Genomic DNA, 13497 nt, shown 5'->3' with positions numbered 1-13497 from the left:
TAATTCCTTTGCAAAAGATCTGTCTCCTGTTCTAGCTGATGATAGAAATCCTCTGGCTGGATGGGAATTTTTTCTGCCTGGTATATGATCCCTTTATTTTCGCAGGAAAATCAGCCTAGTTTCTTTCGAAAAGAGCCTGCTAATCCTGACACATTACTGTATTTTGATTTGCGTGAAACACTTCATAGGTATTTTCTATTCCTCATCAGAAAACCACATACAGACTCCTGTCTTCTGAAAATACTTGCACTGCTCACTGTTTTGTCTAAAATCAGCTTTGACTCAAAATAATTCCTCCTAGCATGCTTCAGTAATGCTTGTTTATAATATCCCCAATGCTTCTTCATTGCCTCTTCACTGCTTTGTCTGGTTGACTCCTTTGCTGAGGCTGAGACGTTTATGCACAACAAACAGCAATCTCATACCTGCAGGTGACTTCTGTGTTGTGGTTTTTTGGGGGCTGCTGGTGTGCCTGCCTGATAAGCAGGACACTGGATGCTTATGTGTCTCATTCCATAAGCAGTTTAGACTTTCTTACATTTGTTGTAAATATGTGCTTGGCTGCTCTAATGTCATGCAGGGAAACAAACAAACAAACAAAAAGCCACGGACAGAAAAAAGAAAAATACAGGAAGTATAGGATGGAAAGGTTCTGACTTGTAGGTTCAAATTATAGCGATAACCAACCCAAATAAAGCTTTCTTTGTCTTGCAAAGAGATGGGGGAAAGGTCCATATATCAAACCAACACACTACTCTGCTTCTTTCAGATGTGCAGAACGAAATTTCCTCTCTGTTTTCTCCCCTCGTAACCAAATCTCCAAATGCACAGAATGCTCTGGAGCAAAAAAAGTCATAATGATGCTGCGGTCTGAACCAGCAGCTTCTGAACAAAGGACAGAAAAGCCTCTGAGATTGCTCGTGGGACAAATAGCAAGTGCAGCCAAGTTTGATCTAGTGTCCAGACAGCTCGCAGGCTGACAGGAGGGAACTCGGTGCTGGATGCTCAGACTGGATACTACTTGACAACACATTACTATCCTGGTTCATTAAGTGAAAATCAAAGAGTGAGCTGTGACTTTCACTGGTACATTTCTGGTTCCCATTGCTGCGGACTCCTGAGAAACAACACTGCTGGGATTATAAAAACAACAGTATACAGATGCACAAGAAGTAGATTTAATTTTTACATTTCTGTCCACAGGAAAAGGCTGTGATGTCTTGCAGGGAAGTACAAGATTATCTTGCCTCCCATTTGTTTTGTTTTTAGAGAACATTCCTACCGTCGGTTAATATAATACAATCCAGACTCAAAGAATTTCAAATGCCTTGTTCCCCTCTACAAAAACCTTAAGTTTGCAAATATCTGCATGATTGTATTTAAATCAAAAGGAGGAAATCCGTACATGCAGATTATACTTCAACATACCTTGTCAGTGTAGCTCTTCCTCTCCCCTAGCACCTGGATCCATATATTGTTTGTGAAGGTCCTGGACTCTGCCTCCTTCTTGATCTACTGGGAAAAACTTCTTCCTCTTCAAGAATTACCACAATCACAGAAATGCAAGTTCTCTTCCAAGAAAACTTCTAGTTTACTATTCTCAGTGTACTGGAAACAAAAGTGGCTGACACTGCTGAATCCATGCAGTGAGATGGGACTTAGATGAGAGCAGATGAGAATCCCCACAGCAGGAATGGGTAGTTCTGAAACTACTTCGAAGTCAAAAGAAAGAAAACCCCCAAACACCAGTTCAGAACTTTGTTACACAAGCTCCACAGGTGAGAGGCACTAATGGAAGGAAAAAGTAAGGTGTGTTGTCAGCCATTACTGATGACTGATACCAAACCTACAGAGCTGTGAAGATAAAAGACTGGAAGGACATGGGGTTTGCAGACTGCCAGGACTTGGCTGTGTTCACGAAATGCACACCTAATGCTGACCTTGAGAAGCCTACCACACCAGGGCAGAGTCTGGGGCAAGCCAGGTGTGCTCACTGAAGGAAAGAAAAATCTTTTCTAATGAACTTCTCGTTGCTACTGAACCTTTTTGTTCGGGTAGTGTGTTCCTTGCTGAAACCACTCTCACCTATTTTTACAGCTAACGATTCTGTTTATGGGTATCTTTTTGACACCTCTGCATTCCTCCTCCCGCTCCCCAAAACCCTAAAATGTCTTTGATGGTACTCTTCCTTCCCATGTTTGCCTCTGAAAATGACACAAACTACCCGATGTATTGCTGTGGATGAGCTTCGCTTGTGCAAGACCCAGCAATGAGGGAGAAAGTGGATATAAACTGCACTTAATGTTTCTTTGGTCCTAGGATGAGCTGCCAGCAGTGCAGAGGCAATACTGGCAGCTATGGGTCCCTGAGAGGTTGTGATGGGCAAATTACAAGACCCCATATGGTGTGAAACACCACATCTATCTATAGTATCTATAGGTATTGCAGGTATTGTGATATAAAGAGTTGCACCTGCTTTCTGGCTACATTGCATGGCCAAAACGGTGGACGTGAGCTGAAATGACTCCAAGATCCAACACAAAATTCTGTTCATTGTTCCCAAATATTTAACCTAATGGGGAAAATTAATTCTACTTGTCTGAAGAAGTAGAGTAAAACAAGGAACTAATGCCATTAAGCAAAAACAGAGATTTAAAAAAACACTTGTTGATCTGCGATAGTTTCTCTGCTTAGCACCATTCAGAGGTAGTGTGCATATGCAGCATTACTAAGAAAATGTAAACAACACAATTTGAACATCGCTTTGCAGAGGCAAGTCCATTTCCTGAAAAAAAATCAGTGTATAGCTGTGCACTCAGCTGGCACGTCCAGTTACTGAGACTGAACTACATGGGTTGGGCAGAGTTTCTTGATGATCCTTTTCTTTACGATGTCTTATGACATCTAGGCCTAATCTCTAATCAGATTTGTCTTTGGCCTCAAGATCCAAGATTTCTGCAATCAACCAAATTAAGTGCTTTTACTGATATCCCCAGTTCTGGAGAGAATTAAGGTCTGCAACAGTTTTCCATTCCTCTCTCCATGTGGAATTTCTGAAAAAGATTTTGATTTTGACTTCAAAATGTGGTATTCGTTCACAGAGCGCTGTTCAGTAGCCACTTCAATACAGAATATAAAAGATGATAAAACGAATTGAGGTTTAGCCTCGTATTGAAGGTAAACCTAAAGTTAATCCCTAACTGGTAGAAAAATGAGCAGAAATCAGAAACCTCTCACAACTGACAACTGAAAAGACACATTCCAAAATATTAATCTTTAATTGATGCATTGTTCATTCTTGGAGGGTTTTCTTTAAAGGAATTATCCTGGGAATGCCACCGATAGCATTAAATGATACTTATTTGTGTTACATCTGGTTTAGCCCTTTATTTATTTATATTTTACCTGAAAATGTATTTTCTTAGAGACCTTATAACAGCATTTCTGCATTATCAGTTCATTTTGTTCTTCTCTTTCCTGGGTATATTAGCCAGGAAAAAGAATTCCCAGTCTGTAACAGGCAGATTAATTCACACTTTTTACTTCATCCACATAGAAAAATGCAATTTCTGGATCATGGAGGCATATGGATTATGAACAAGACACTCCAAAAGCTAACTATCCAGATGGGGATATACTTACAAAGATCTTTTATGTCAAAGTCAGGATTTCACAACATAACATGCTAATGCAAAATCCAGTAGCACCTGAAAGATTAAGGTAGCTGCTGCTATCACTTGCACATACTTGAAAAAGATTTAAGAAAAAAAGAAAGAGTAGAAGTACATTCTCCAGAGAACAGCAAGTGTATTTCAAAATAAAAAACTGAAGGTTTTATTTTTCTTTTTGTTGTTGCTGTTGGTTTTGTTCTTGTTGAGTATTTCTGTTAGTTTTTTTGGTAATTCTTTTTGCTTTTTTTTTTTTTTACAAGACTGTAGTTGCCATTTAACAAGTTAAACACAATGTGACTGCTCTCCTCTCCAGTGCAAGTTCGTGGTTGTGTCTCCAGGATAAAGTACTCAACACTTTTCTCATATACATATTCCCATGGTTTCATCAAAGATAGGTACAATGCATACCTGTCTCTGGGAAAGTAAAGTTTCACACAGGCAAACTTTTCTCTTAAAACAGAAGTGGAGAGGCTACAGTAGGTATAGCCACCTAAGTACAAACTTTAGGTCACAATTTCTAAACACTCACCTACTGTACATAAACATTAAAAGTAGTCTTAGCAATAGGATTTTATTTATATGTGCACGTCGGTCCACCTTATCCCATATGTACGTTTGGCAACTATTTGGGAATTCAAAGGTGCAGCCCTCAGTAATTGTATTACTTAAAAAAAAAGAAATGAAGCATATCTACTCTATGAGAAAAGAAATTCTCAAATATCAATTTCCAATCTTAAATTTAATTTCAATAGGAAAATATTAAAAATGTGCACATCTAAATTTTTTCATGTTCTGTATATACATATGTGTGTGTACGTATACATAGAAATACTCATGTACCACACATATTCACAAAATTTAAGTGGAAATATTTCTGTCCACTATTTTCCGACATGTAAATGACATAATATCTTTAAAAATGTCAATAATAGTATCATTAAAAATAATATTACATTTATTCCATCATCAACTTCCTGTGTTTTTATTTTTCTTCATCATTATTACGCCCACTGAGCATTAAAAGGCCAGACTCTCCTTGCACTTCCACAGATGTTATGCCAGCTGAATGTTGCTGACATCACATCAAGGACATTTGGTTTACAGCAGCTTAAGTGACAGGAGAATCAGGCCCGAACATCCCCAAGTAAGTTAAAAACTAGTCGTATCTGCTCATCTGGACGTGATGAAGATATACACACCATCATCTAAAATCCAACAAATGAAAAATATGTAGTTCACCACAAAGTTTTCAAACAGTAGCACGCTGAACCAAGCTCCCCCCACCCCTTTAATAAATAAAATAAGTGAGAAAGTACCCTAAAAATATGGAGAAAACGTAAACATTGTGTACATTACATACTATATAATACATGACAGTTTAGCATTTGACCTAAACCATTTTCCTGACTAATCAGGGGAGACCTGATAAATCACTGGTAAAGAAAAAAAAAAGGTATTTAGAAATAAAGCATGTATTTCTAATACAAATGAGAACCTGTGTGTATTATATGGTATATACACACAGTACACACACAAAAACAACCTTATCTTTTCTAGTTTTGAATAGCAGTCTCTAAGTGGAGAAAATTGCGTTGTACAAATTTAATAAGCAGCTAGATTTCATGTTTAACATTCAAATTAATCTGGGGAGCAAACAAAGGTCCGTGCATCTTTCGACTCTGAAGTCTGACACTCATTCATACATTTTTAAAAAAGCTCTCCTCAACATTACAAGCAATTTATGGCAAGAATGCACTTTGATGCAAGACACATGACACTTGGCTTACCTTTCAAAAAGGTTGAGTTTTTTTTTTTTTTAAATAAATCTATTATATAAAGAAATGTGTGTTTGCCAAAAGTCTGTTAAAATTACATCAAAACAACTTTAAAACCTGCTCACTGAGGATAACTGAATTAAATTTCCTGTTTTTTAACATTTAGTTAACAGTTCAGAATATTGCCTGGTGTAGTTTATCAATAAAGATGTGATATGAAGACCCATAAAAGAGTAAACATGTCTCCATTTCAATTTGCTCTGACAACAAAACTACTAGAAATAGCTTCCTTAGCTGGACAAGTTCACTGTACAGTAATCCCTTGCGAGAGCTGTACGCCATTGATGCAATCTGTCACAAAACAGTGCTCCCCAGAAGCCATTACTCATAAAACCTGAAATTCATGTAACATTCTGAAAAGTCTCCTGCAGAACAGGTTAACGGTTAATTGAACACACACATTAGATATATGTATCAAGGCCAGAAAACAAATGACTGGCTATTCCTTGTTATCTGTGCATGTCAAATTTTACATTTCAAATCCTCAGGGCCTTTTTTTTTCCCTTGGGGGACTCACCTTCCATCAATGGTTGGCCTCAAAACAGAGTTAAGTGGAAGATAGTATCTCACTGTAATTACATGGAATTCATATGAAAAAGTAAACCTTACATTGGACAATACTGTAGAACACCAGAGTAAGCTCCATAAAGAAATATGGTATCTTCCAGTGTGTGTGTGTATATATATATATATATATATTCTTAAAAAAAACCCAAAAATCAACAAAACCAAAAAACAACCAACCAATGAAGCAAAAGATCCCCAAAAGGAAGAACTTTATACAAGCAGTTATAGTAACTTTGTTTCAATTAAAGATGCAAACTCTCTCTCAGTCCTGGCAAGAATAAACTGGTAATGGCACTGCTTCTCCACAGTGCAAAGTATCCTGAGAAATTATTAAGAACAACAAAATAAAGGGCTGTCATCACTAAGTTCTTGCACAAAACACAGCAATTAAATATATTAAATAAATAAAACAGTAGATAACCTATATTTTGTCTATCACAAAAAGGGGATATGACCTGGGACACTGCTATTTGTTCTATCACTGATAATTAGAAAAGGATTGCATTCAATTACTGTTAGTATCTTTCAAGTTATCTATGGCCAATAATGTACAAGGAGGTAATTTGTAATTCAAGTTTTTTTGTTTGTTGTTTTTTTTTTCTTCAAGCTACAAGCTGAGTTCTAAATTGTACATTGAAATACGACTGAAATTTAAAACAAGCCCTCTCATAGGAGCATTTTCTAATTTTGTGCAACTTGGATGCAGAGCCCAACACAGTCCTATGAAGAGAGACAGTGCATCTTTAAGCGGATTGGCACTGAAATCCCATTTCTTTAGCTGCATTCTATTAGCTTGGCCAAGTTATCTCGTAACTCAGTTAGTTCAAATATTTTTCCATCAAGAATTTCTAAAAGCGTCTTCAAGTTATTGCGAAAAGCTTCTTGCTCATTCTGACTTTTCTCCAGACGTTGCTCTAGATCAGACAGCTGGCCTTCCAGGTCTTTGTTTCGAATTTCTACTTCCTTCAGAGAAAATACATAACATGTTAATGTGTTGCCTGCAAACAGAGAGCAGTCTAACCTTATTCTGCTGGTTTTCCAGAGCTATTTTTGTCAACTGTTTTTTAAAACAATTAAAACAGTTTCCATTAAGCCAAACCCAAAACTCAAATTGCTATTACAGTTGCGTATGTACTACCACTTCCTCCACCTTTCAGCAATTCAGCTGAAGGATAGAAACCTTTTAAGATGGATAAAATTTAGTCAGTGAATAACCGATGTGATGTACTTATTCAGGCAAGTTATTGCTTCTATCATTCAGAAATGTTCCACCTACTGAAAACATCTTCTCAAAGGCTTACTGAAGTTGGAGTATTCCCTGATTTAGACTGCATGAATTGCTCAGGGATGTAGTCCACGCTAAAGGTCTCATACAGAAACACACCCAGAATACTGCTTTATGGATGGAGGAGTGCTACCTTACTCCTGTCCCACATTATAGGCCTTTTCATCCTGCAAATTAAGAGGGGAAACAAGCTAGCAAGACTGATGTCGAAGTGATGCGAACTGTAATAAAGGTAAACCAGCAAGTGCAAGCTGAATATCTTGCCAGGCAGGGTGCCCTGGAGCACCCACGTGCAAGCCACGCAGTGTCGCAGCTGCGGGAGCAGGGGAAGCATGCGAGCCACCCGTGCTGTACAGACAAGCGGCTCCCATGCCGCAGGCAGAAAGATGAAGAAGCGGCACGTTACACACAGCTGAGAGGACCTCAAACGGACAAATGTGATCTATCTGGACTTCTGTAAAGCTTTTGACACGGTCCTACACAACATCCTTGTCTCTAAATTGGAGAGAGATGGATTTGATGTGTGGATGGTAGGGTGGATAAGAAACTGGTCAGATGGTCTTATTCAAAGAATAGTGGTCAATGGCTCAAAGTCCAAATGGAGATCCATGATAAGTGGTGTCCCTCAGGGTTCTGTACTGGGACTGGTGCTGTTCAATATCTTTATCAATGATATTGACAGCGAGATCGAGTGCAACCTCAGCAAGTTTGCAGGTGACACCAAGCTGAGTGGTGCAGTTATATCGAAAGGATGGGATGTCATCTAGAGGAACCTGGACAGGCTGGAGAAGTGGGCCTGTGAGAACCTCATGAGGTTCAACAAGGCCAAGTGTAAGGTCCTCCACCTGGGTTAAGGCAATCTCCTTTTTCAGTACAGGATGGGGGATGACGTGCTTGAGATCTGCCCTGCAGAGAAGGACTTGGGGGTGCTGGTCAATGAGAAGCTCGACATGTGCGCTCGCAGCCCAGAAGGCCAACCGTATCCTGGGCAGCATCAAAAGAAGCGTGGCCAGGGGGAAGTAAGTGATTCTGCCCCTCTGTTCCTCTCTTGTGAGACCTCATCAGGAGTATTGTGTTCAGTTCTGGAATCCTCAATATAAGAAAGATACGGAGCTGTTGGAATGGATCTAGAGGAGGGCTACAAAGATGATCGGAGGGCTGGAGCACATTGGAGAGGGGCAGATTTAGACTGGACATTAGGAAGAATTTCTTCACCATGAGAGTGGTGAGACACTGGCATAGGTTGCCCAGGGAGGTTGTGGCTGCCCCATCCATGGAGGTGTTCAAGGGCAGGTTGGATGGGGCCTTGGGCAGCCTGAGCTGGTGGGATGTCCCTGCCCATGGCAGGGGGGTTGGAACTGGATGATCTTTAAGGTCCCTTCCAACCCAAACTATACTATGATAGTATATAACATGACAGCGTACTTGGGCAGTCAAGTCTAAGGTATGAAATGACAGCCCTGCGTCAAAGTCCGTGGCGCAAGACACTTTTGCACCCATGAGGGGACTGGTGGCAGCATCAATCACCTGCTGCATCCCCAGCCAGAGGAGGGATGGCGTGATGTGGCCAGCGCTCAGTTTTGGCTCCCAGTCTCTGTAGTGAGGGAGAGCTCTGGGACACCCAGCAGTGGTGCACACAGGTGGAGAAGGCAGAGCCTCAGGAACTTGATCTCCTCATAATTGTGGCTGCTTGTGTATCCAAGGGTTATGTCCAAGCTGAACTGGAAAACCTGCCTTACATCTTGTTTGTAAATGGGTAAGTTAAAAATTACAGAGTTATAGGTGTGGGTCTTGAACAGCACAGTTGAAAGAAGGAATTACGCCTTGCTGCCAGGACCAAGAAAATAATTAGTTTAATTTGTGTAACACTGAACGATATGGTTGCCAAAGCACTAAAGGAAGCTAACTGAAAAAAGTATTTGTGGAAACAAATACTTATTTTAAGTAATTTGTGTAAATTAAAATACGTACATGCTTATGTAGTGATTTGCAACTCCCTGCTGCTATAATCGAAAAAGCTAACTGATTACAAGCCAGCCACACCTTCTGAAGTCTCTCCTTCATTAAGCCTACTCCTCCCCTCCACACAGAGTACTGATGAGTACTACCTGGTGTAGTGACAGCACAGTTCTAGACCCTCTGAGGCCAAGTGCTCTGCAGGAACGATAGTCTTTTCTTTAGCTCATGCAAAACTCACTGCTGTTTTTAAATGTTTGCTCACATGTCCTACTTCTCCTGTTGCTGTTCCTCTTCTACTCACCAAATGCATATGCTCTCTGAAGTCTCCTTATCACTACTCTTACCACACAGATAATTATTTTCTATAAGCAGGCAAGCCAGTGATTAAAGGGACTGCTTTGGAACAGTCCATTGATACATGCATGATTTCATTTCATGATATCTGGGTATGAAGAGCACGGCCAGTATCCAGCACTGTAGGTCACCTTTCACACCCTCCTCAGATGTCCTTAAAAGTGCAGAATTGTTGTGCTGAGAGCTGTAAGGGTGGGAGCACCCAGGTAAAGCCAAAATCTTGATGTTAGATGCAGAAAATTCCATCTGCATTCAGCAAAAGGTTAACTCTCCATTGCTAGTCTTTGTCCTGTAGATCTTCAAATCAGAAGAGCTGCCTTTTTTTATTTAAAGTCCCAGTTTGCGTATTTCATTTGTATTCTACTCTTGACATCACTTTCCTAACCCATATACTGTTATCTTCCCAAACATTTCCTCACACATACTTTCTCCCACGGTTCCTCCTGGTTTATTTTCCATAACTTATGCTTAATATATTTAATGACATATAGGAACTAGAACTAACTGAAATATGCCAGGAGCTGTTTTTCTGCAATTTCTGGAAAATGCTACTTCCTAAATTTTACATTTGATCCTTACACGTATTTACCCTTGATTAGTATTAATTATTTTTGCAATAGTATTGCATTACAAATTCACGTCCAGCTCCTATGCAGTTTCCTATTATGAATTGGTTTACATTTACCCCAAAACTATTGCTTCATGATTAGATGTAGGGAATATGTGTCCATGTAACAATCTAGCCCTCTAGTTGTGTCATTTCACTTTATTTGCAGTTAATCTCATCTAACAATAAAATTACTCTTCTGATACATTCATGCCCTTTGCAAGGTGTATTTTACATTGTTTTTTCAAGCTCTTCTCAACAGAGGACCAGGTCATTTCTCATATGTTTTCTTTTGTGTTTGCTGTTTGCACTGTAATAATCTTTTGTAAATTTGGTGCAAAGATCCAAATAAAATCTTCAAACTATACACAACAGCTATATTTAGGAATAAGCCATAGTAATAAAGATATCCTGACTTACTGATAGAGTCACACTGATCATGACTCATTGATAAATCTTTTCTACATCGCTAATGAATCTATAAAGTAACAAGGGCCCTGACACTTACCCATCACAGTGATAACACTGGAATTTGCCAGCGATGGATTTCTAATTCATTCCCTGATATGAGTGTGTCAGAGATGCAATACACCTTGAAATAGTAAATTCTTTGTACAGCATTTTTCATACAGGCTATATTCCAAAATAGTTGAGAGCAGATTATGTAATAGTACAGTTGCAAGCACAAGAGGGAAAAACTAAAGCAGAAGAAAAAAAGAGCAAGACGACCAGATACAGACCCTGTAGACAATCACCCTGAAAAAACATGATGAATCAACCAGTGAACAGATGTGAGATGGTTAGTCTGGAGCTACAGAAGAAAATACCACTTCACTGATGTCACAGATGTAGGCTGAAGTGGCTCAGAGAAGACCAGTATAAAAGCAGGACAATTGCAGCAAAGCAAAGACTCACGATCTTTTAGATGGGCTGCACCAGGTCACTACTAAGCTTTAAGCTTAGGTAAGGCAATTTTTAATACAGATCCCAAGTGAGCTTCAAAATTACTTGAACAGAACTATACAGAAATACTTGCAGAAACTGATCACCTACAATGTGATGTAGAGATATAAATGAACAACATATCCATTTGGTTACTGAAGATATAAACACACAAAAAGAAGACACTAACTTTTATAAAGTACATAATTTAATAAAAACTTACCATTTTCTAATATTTAATCTCTTACTAGCCTCTCATAATTTTGCTTGATAAGGATAACTGATGCCTGTCTCACTATTACTTTTAATATGACTTTATACTGAAATTATCGCCTGCTACTGCTAGAACTATTTCAAACTTTCATTATAAACTTCCTTATGAGTCTCTCAGATGAGCGCCTTTTCAGCTGAAAAATCCCATTATTTTTACCCTAAGCCAGCAACACTTTTTGGAAGAATGGGACAGGCAAGTTCAGGTGTATTCATAAAAATTTTTAAAGATTGTTTAAAGTAATAATATAATTTTTTAAACTAATTTGACTTAAGAATGGAGAAAAACCACTCAATTTATTTTATTCTTATGTGATTTATTCTGTAAGTTAAAATGAGAGTCAAGGAAGTTCCAATTTGTGAAATGCATTTCAGATATACCTGCTTAATGATTTTTAAGCTATGGCTAAGTCTGATGCACTGCTTTCAGTGCAGTTTAGGTCAAGCCACAGAACAATGAGGGTCACCTTTCAGCACTTTGGATTAGGAGCTATTTAATGCCTGAGTTTCCAGTTTTATTAAAGCTCTGAAGTGTGAATTCTGAGTTTAGCCCATCTAAGTTTTGGGCTAGGCTCATTCCAAATGCAGACTTCACAAGGTAGAAGAGTACATGCTGGTCAGTCAGCCCAGTGACAGACAATCAGGAGCTCAGATGTAGCAAGAGACAGTATACTGAGGGTACACTGATTCTGGTAGGCTGAGGTATCTGGATTTAAGCACAGTAAAGAAAGAACCCAGAAAACAACAATAAAAACACAATGATTCTAAAGAATTTCAAGAAAATGTCAAAGTGTGGTTTTAAAGTCTGTACCACACACAAACACTTTAACCTTTACTTTCTCAGAGCATGTTTAAAAGATGAATACAAACTCATCACAATCTGACAACACATAGCCTGACTGTTTCAGTTCACACACAGGACCTGTGGGAAGACACCACAGTGAAAATGAGACCAGAACTGCCCAAGGAAAGCTGCTAGCTTGAGAGTACCCTATGGACTTGTAAATTAAATTTGGGTCTGGTCCCTCAAGTAAAAAGTGCAGCTTACAGAAGCTAAGGTAACTTACAGAATCTTGATACAAATTCCTAGGGTTCATCCCAACCCACTGCTTCGCAATGCAGTCTAACTTAGATCTTTATCTGGCACTTCCAGTGAATACAGCACTAGTTGCTGATGTGAACTGCTCACCTGATGATCATTTTCTCCCTTCTCTCTAAATTAAGATGATGCACCATAACTCACCTGTAACTTTTGGGTCAGAGAATCCCTCTGTGCCTGGAGCTCTCTGGCATTTTCAATTTCTTGTTTCAATCCCTCTATTTCCTAAGGGAGAAAAAAGAACCTTGCTGGCAACGTTACCTGGCTTGGCCTCAATGCAGGTAAGCTAGTTTCTGCTTCTTTTCCTGAGCAAGCCATTGCAATGATACCAAAACTTGTAGTTGGTTATTGCCCATCACAACACATGAAGTTTAAGCCCTGCTCTCAATACTCCTGAATCACAATCCCAAAGCAGCAATTCCATTGTGAAGAAACAGCAATACGGATAAGCATTTTCTTTTATATGAAAGTCCCAGTCTTCCTCTCTCACACAAAAGATGTGAAATAATGTCTTTCCTGGAAAACTAAGGGTCCTTGTAATTGCAAAAACAATTTTATACTTTAAATTCTATAAGAATTTATCCTTCTCCATTCTTTCAAGAGAAAAATCCAATTTTCATCTGTGAGGTGCTTGTTATGTGACTACCAGCAGGGCCGAGCATCAAAAAATTGCCTGCTTTGACCATTGATTTCTGTAAAAAGAGATTCTAAAAGAAACAGTGTCTTTAATTTAGCAAGAAGAAAGTAATAAGGTATGAAAAAAACTGAATAAAGACGAAATAACGAATGGAAGAGAAGCCTTTTCTTAGCTTTCTTTCAGGAGACAACAGTAGAAACAGTTAATGAAATGAAAATGTATCAAAACTGTTAAGTACTTTTCCCCAGAAGGGCATATTCACCTCCCAGAA

General features: G+C 38.9%; 1 protein-coding gene across 2 annotated transcripts in view; it reads right to left on the bottom strand.

Moving 5' to 3' along the window:
* Window positions 1-3503: 3503 nt before the first annotated feature.
* Window positions 3504-13497, bottom strand: part of HOMER1 (homer scaffold protein 1) — a 92177-nt gene continuing 82183 nt past the window's right edge. The window contains exons 8-9 of one of the 2 annotated variants that reach the window (XM_054054884.1): window positions 12734-12814; window positions 3504-7036 (exon numbers count right to left, since the gene is read on the bottom strand). In XM_054054884.1, the coding sequence (XP_053910859.1) occupies window positions 6848-7036; window positions 12734-12814 (270 nt within the window). In that variant the 3' untranslated portion in view covers window positions 3504-6847. Of the gene's footprint in view, window positions 7037-11886; window positions 12197-12733; window positions 12815-13497 lie in introns of those variants that run through there. The other variant, XM_054054885.1, reaches the window with a different exon arrangement.

Source organism: Cuculus canorus, chromosome Z (assembly GCF_017976375.1).
Source record: "Cuculus canorus isolate bCucCan1 chromosome Z, bCucCan1.pri, whole genome shotgun sequence".
Taxonomy (NCBI): domain Eukaryota; kingdom Metazoa; phylum Chordata; class Aves; order Cuculiformes; family Cuculidae; genus Cuculus; species Cuculus canorus.
The sequence above is the reverse complement of the archived record's forward strand: the minus strand, read 5'-3'. Positions and strand labels throughout refer to the sequence as shown.